Source organism: Alligator sinensis, unplaced genomic scaffold (assembly GCF_000455745.1).
Source record: "Alligator sinensis unplaced genomic scaffold, ASM45574v1 scaffold674_1, whole genome shotgun sequence".
NCBI classification, from domain to species: Eukaryota; Metazoa; Chordata; order Crocodylia; family Alligatoridae; genus Alligator; species Alligator sinensis.
In genome coordinates this window covers 1,405,480-1,412,172 of record NW_005842032.1, presented here as the reverse complement: position 1 = coordinate 1,412,172, position 6,693 = coordinate 1,405,480, and the positions used below count along the sequence as shown (strand labels likewise).

General features: G+C 40.6%; 1 protein-coding gene across 3 annotated transcripts in view; it reads right to left on the bottom strand.

The window, feature by feature from the left end:
* The window catches only part of CABCOCO1 (ciliary associated calcium binding coiled-coil 1), a 130,385-nt gene that overhangs the window by 90,779 nt on the left and 32,913 nt on the right, over positions 1 to 6,693 (bottom strand). For all 3 annotated transcript variants that reach the window (XM_006022357.3, XM_006022359.3, XM_006022358.3), the window contains exons 3-4: positions 5,636 to 5,805; positions 226 to 370 (exon numbers count right to left, since the gene is read on the bottom strand). In XM_006022357.3, coding sequence (XP_006022419.1) covers positions 226 to 370; positions 5,636 to 5,705 — 215 coding nt within the window. In that variant the 5' untranslated portion in view covers positions 5,706 to 5,805. The remainder of the gene's footprint in view (positions 1 to 225; positions 371 to 5,635; positions 5,806 to 6,693) is intronic.

Sequence of the window (6,693 nt, the reverse complement as noted above, 5' to 3'; positions counted from 1 at the left end):
AGAGTGTTAATCCAAATCTGAATTCCTTAGTTTCTGTCATTTGAATCCCGATCTTCAGGTTTTTCAGGGTTTTTTTTTTTTCTTTTCCCTTTTTACATTTTGTGTGTAGGAGATTGTGGCAAAGTACAAACATGTCTAATGAAATCACTTCACCTCATTTTACTGACAGATCCCTTAATGTTATTGTAAGAATACAAACATAACTGAAATTGGAAAAAAAAATACCTGATTTTCAAGTAACTGATTACAGCCTTGGCTTGATCAACACTGAAGAAATCTAAGTCACCACTTTTTCCTGAATGAGGTTCTCCTATTCCAGCCATTGTTCTCCCAAGCTCTTTTACATTGTCTTCTACTGTCATATGTTTAGCTACAAAGCAATCCAGAAGAAAAAGAAAACTAAAAAAAATGTGATAGTTTTTTTTGGCATATTATGTTGTAAGACTTTTCAAGGCTTGAAAAGTTGTATTTGAAGCCATGTAGAATATAAAAAAACCTCCTGGACAAACATTATTGCTTCTTGCCATTATTCTTACCTCAAACATTAGCGTTCACATTTACAAAATGATCAGTAATCACTGTAAGGATAAGAGCAGTGATGTATTCAAATCTCTGAGTTGATCTCTTACTTATTCAAATATCTTACATAATTAAATACACAGAAAGTCAGGGTTGGATTCTAATTCTAGATGCAGACTATATACAGATGTATATCTTAAAAATGTATCTGTTCCTGCTCATGTACTCTATTCTTTTGATACAGCCCATTGTAACATAAATAAGAAATAGAAGAATCATATACAATTGTGTATTAATTTTTTAGACATATTTACAAATTATCCTTCTTGATTATAATTTTACTTTGTACTTGAAGTAAAGAAGTCAACATAGAGACCAAGTTAAACTTTTATTAATCTTATCAAATTAGTGGAAGTTTACAATGACACAAAGGAAGTTTGGGCACCTAAATCATATAAGAATGTTAGGTATGCCATTTGAAAATTTCTCCTTTGGCCATTTAAGACAGGCCATAGTGTAACAGATCTTTCTCCTACATGTCTGAATTTTGGAAATGAGAAATATCTTTTGTTGTGGAAGCCTGGATAAGTTCTTTCAATTGATGCATCTGGTGGTATTTTTATTAATTTTGGTTACTGGGGACAGAAATCAATAATATGAAAAACTAGATCAACTAAATCTGTATATCAGGATATGGTTCTCTTGGATAAGGCATGTCTTCAGTTACAGAGCAGGCATTAACAACAAGTTAGAAGGAATTCTCTCATTGGATAATAGAGTTGAAAGAACTAACTGAATATTAGGACAGCAATTGAAAACACAGGAGGTAGTGAAAGGTAGAGATCATCTAATTCTAAGGAAGTATTTCAAAGTTTTTCCTTTTTCATTCAACCAGTACATTTCTTTGAGTTACTTTTAACTTTTACAATCCTTGGTGCACACTGTGTATAATAATATAGTATTCAGGTTTCCTCAAACTTCAAAGAGAATTGGATAGAGACACTATTTACCAGCATAGCAGCTATCTAGTTTGTGGAGGATATAAAGCATAGAAAAAAAGTTTCATATTACTTGCTCTCAAGAAATTCCTTGCCCATGACCAAATTGGGGGTTTGATTTCCTTCTCTTTCACTTATTATCAATTAGGATTAGCCCTCTTCAAGTAAAATGAGCTACATGGATGTAAACTGGAGAACATTATGTTTCAGAAATTACTTTTGGGACCCAATTTTGAAGTCTGTTTTTCTTCCTCAGAACTCTAGTTTTCCTTAAATTCTTAAGATTGTATACAATAGAAAATGAATATTACTTCCATACTATACCTACACTTGAATTAATAACCAGAGGATTAAGGAAACAGAAGTGACAGCTATGAAGGCATCCCCTATTCTGTCATTATGGGTACATACAGATGTTTGAGGAGGTTAGTTGGCATTAAAAATGGCCACCCGATTTAACTTGGTTCACCCTGGTGCAGGCCTTACACTTAGACCCTTAGTTAGGTGGACCTAAGTGTGAACTAAACATAAGTTCAGGACAGTTGGATCAGTATAAAAAAATGACCAACCCAATCTAAGTTAAATGTACCTCAGAGTAGTGTAACTTAGACTGGATGCGGTGAGACCAATCTAACTGAACTTCTGTACAGTTCCTAGCACACCCCTAGGGCTGGGAAACCCAACTGCTGGCCCCAGCCATAAAGCTGCACTTTTCTTAGCTCCACCCCCCAGCACCAGGCTATTTTTAGGCCCCTGGCCTCTCCCCCCAGGTTTGCCAAGAGGAATTGTTTGTTGGGGGGGGTTGGGAAGCTAAAAATAGCCTCTGGTCCCAGGGGGTGGGGAAGAGAATTCCCCCCATCCCCCAAGCCCCTTGTAGACCCTACAAACCCCTGATCCTGCCAAACTCTCCTGGATCCCAAGAACACCCCGTGTGGACCCCATTTGCCCCCCCAATACTCCTGCAGACCCCACTTTCTCCTCAACCCCCACAATCCCTCCTGTGTACTCTGCCTGCCCCCCTCTGATTCCCCTCATGAATCCCACCAGCCTCCTCAGTCCCCTCTGTGGACCCTGCCAGACACTTGATCCTCCCCATGGACCCCAATAGCCCTCCTGTTCTCCCTCCAGAACCTGCTTGCCCACTCAATCCTCCCAAGCCCTCTCCCCCACTAGTCTCTCCCCATCCTGACTTATCTTAGACCGGGTGGCCATTTTTAACTCAATCTAACCTCATCAAATGTCTGTACATACCCAAGGCTATGCACAGGTTACAACAGGATCTTCCAGGAAAAAATGAGAATACTTCCAATAACAAAGATCTCTCTTTTCCTGGGAAAATTTGAATAGCTGTATGCTCCTGAGGACCCCCAGTACCTTCCAATGCTCTACTCTTCCTCCCTTCCTGTTGGAAGGAAGGAGGGAGGGACAGCCCTGACTCCTTGGTAGTCCACCCAGTGCCGAGCTGTCAGGAAGCCCTGTGGAGATCTTGCTGCATTCTCCTGCAGCTGGACCCTTCCTGTACTTGGACAAGTCCAGCTGTGGGAGAATCCCCCCTGCCTAATGCACTTCTCTGGGTGACTCAGAGTTTGTGTGGGGCAGGAGGCAGTGTAGCTATCCAGCATGAACATGGGAACCTGTCTGCCATGGGAGCAGAGGGGTGCAAAGAAGACTCTCCCTGAAATTTGCAGCACTGGAATTTAATGCTTGTTGCAAGCCAATGTAAGTTATTGTGTATTTTGATACTAAAATACACATACTGGGCATACACTGTAATTTGCAAAGACTAGAATGGCAAAAAGAAACATGATGAATGTTTCATAATCTCTTCTGCAGTCCCTCAAACTTTAGTTTTATAAAAAAGGGGCTACATCACAATTATTATTATTTATATGAAATGTATTCACCACCACAAGTATGCACTTTAAAATTATTTAACAACAACAACAACAACAACAATAATAATAATACTTTAATTATTTGTTCATTTAAGCTATCAGGAATCCAGAGATCAAAATGTGAATATTTATTACTGGTATAATAACAGACTCATTTCCCTTATTGCTTTAATTCTCTGCTGATCCTGACCTTTAGTTCTTTGTAAAGGAAACACATTTAAAAAAAAAAAAAATCACACAATGACAATCTCTATAATTTGGGTGCTTCACCCTTTTCTCCCTCCCTAGCTCTCAGTCCTAGTCTCCTTGCCTACCCAACAGCAGATTCCTGGGTTATGAGTCCCCATCTCCACCAAGCTCCCAGTTCCTGTCTTCTTGTCAGCTAGTCACCACCTCAACTCCAGTTTCCCAGTCCCAGTTTTTCTTTCTACCCTGTCAACCCCACTTCAGTTTTCATGCCTCTCCATACTCCTTGTCCAACATTGCCCCTCCTTCATCACTTCATCCAGTTTATGTCCTCTCTATCTTTAAATATGACCGCTTCCTTCTCCCAAGCAAGGAAACAGAGGCTCATTGCTCTCAGTCCAGGTACCTGGACATAGTACAGCCTGTGGCAACCCAAAGTAAGGAAAGTCCTGATCTGCCATGGGTAGCATGTCCAGAAAAATGATTTTTTTACATAAATTAGCTGCTAAAATCTGAACACTAAAAAATGCATCTGAATGGTTAACCCAGGACTGCATTTTTGAATCAATGGCAGAAAAAGTGGCAGTGTATTCAGCCGCTCACCAAACCCTGGTTAAAAGGACGTGTGTACACACCAATCCTGAGACATTTCCATTTCAGGACGACACAGGCACATCTGTTGTCCAGGTACATCTGTTCCTAGCCTCAGAAATGTATTCTCTGGCTTCTTCAAAATAATGAGTTTAGATGCCAAAGAGGAGAATAAACAGGAGATATATCACTAGATATAGCTCATTCAGTGTTCTCCCCCTAAAGTAAGAGTGCTCAACCCCCATCCCACAGGCTAAATCCAGCCCATGGAGCCATGGCATCTAGCTCACAGGGACCCCCATGGGGTGGAAAATTTGGAGGCAGAAGAGTGCCACCACCCCTCCCCACCACCGAATAACCAAGCTCCATGCAGCTGGATATAGCCCTGCCCCAACTGATACTGCACAGCTGCTTCCCCGTCACCCAGTGCCTCCCCTCTCCTTCTCCACCTCCCCCATGCATCTGGCTCAGGGTTGGGCCACCTGCATACGGCCAGATCATGGTCAGGCCACTCCCTATGCCCCATCCCACCCCCCCATCTGCTTTGCAACAGGGTCACTCCCTACCCCGCCCAAGCATCCACAGTGACCCTTCTCCCCTCCCTGTCCCCCACCCTGCAGCACTGTCTATCTTGCCCATAGGGTGTAAAGGTTGGGCATCACTGCCCTAAAGCTTACACTGCTGCCACAGTCATTTACAGGTTACTCAGCTGGATCGACCATTGGCCTGCTTCATCATGGCACTCCTTATGTTCTTATGAGTCTTTTTTGTTTTTCACAGACCAAGGACACACACTTCCTTGAAAATTTCATTCCAACTCCAAATTTCTTCATAACTCCATGATATTTAGATTATTCTGGTGCTTATCACTTTTCATTTTGCATGATGCTGGTATATTTAATGCATCAATCTGTAGCAAGCCTATATACTTTGTCAGAAACACCATAGCTGACATTCAGAAATCTGTCTAAAAGCTGACCTCCAAGGATGAAATGAATGTAATTCACTTACTGTACTGTAGCCTAGTGTTACAGGTTGAACTGAATGTCTCTAACAGGAATGTCTCAAATGTGCCTAAGGCTACAGAGAGTCACTGACAGAGCTGGAATTGGAACTCAAGTATTCATTGCTCTTAGTCTATTATTATCAATATTATTATTTATATCAAGACAGCACCCTACTCTTCATGGACCATGGTCCCACTGTGCAAGGCACAAAGAACAAAGAGACAGTCTGTTAGAACAAACTATCATACCCTCTAACCAAAGTTTAACTGCATTCAACAAGAGTTATATCCATGTACAATGCACAGCAGACTGATACTCTTGAGGAAAATCAGACTTTCAATAATTAGTTCTAATAAAAAATTAACAACTTATTAAAACAATTAGTTTAGAGAACATTCTCATTTTCTATTTAAATAAATATTTTCAAAATTATACTTACTGCTGAGGTTTTCCAACAAAAAGTTTAATAGAGCCATGAATCCTGAGAGTTGAGTAAGATTGAAATTCATTTCTTTAGCCCACCAAAATCCCAACAGATAGTAGTCTAGTATGACAGCTTCTTTCAAAGATGTTTTTAGTTGCTTAAAATTCAGGAACTCTTCCAGTTTTCTGTGGGATATAATTGAATAATAAAATTCTTAGGTACAAAATTAAGCAAGATGTTCTAACAGTATGGACACAAACATATTTTAATCACTTTAAAAGGAAAGTGTGCAGCAGATTTTATGATTTAACTGTCACATCTCCATGATTCTGTAGCAATACAAGTTAGCTAACTTGCCCTAAACTTGACCTTGAATTTAGCGGGATTCCCCATGGAGGACTTTTACTACCTAATAGTGATACAGAATCATGCAGATCAGATACTGGTATCTTTTGATATTGCTACAACTGTTACACCTTTATTCTGTTAGCAATCACAGATATGTTCCTGAGACTGGATTCAGCTGCACTAATTTGTATATTAGTGCTCATTAGAGGAAAAAAATCTTCAAATTTTTAAACAGCAGTATTTAAATATGCTAACATATAATTTATAGATATGACCATATTTATCCAAATCCAAGACAACTTTGAATTTAAACTGACACCCATATAATTAGATTCTCTGTGTGGAAAATTTTAAATTTTTTATAATTTTCCACATACAGAATCTAATTACTGGAGGGTTGTCTTCAATTTATCCTCTCCAACACTGTGATGGGAAAAGCAGTGGCAGGAGGCAAGGGGCCAAATCCTGCCCCTCGACCCCCATGCCTTGCTTTCCCTGTGCCTGTCCCCACTGACTCTTGCCCCACCCCACTGTGCCTGTGCATGGCCACCTTATGCTTGCTCCCTCCCACAACCTACCCCGCAACTCCTGCGTATCTTCTGCGGTATTTCAGTTCTAGCTCCAGCTTCAGGACAGTAAGCACTGGTGACCCCAGCTCTGGCCCAGCCTAGCCCAAAAGCAGCAGTGGCAGCTCCAGGGCCAGAGCCAAAGCTAAAGGGAGGGAA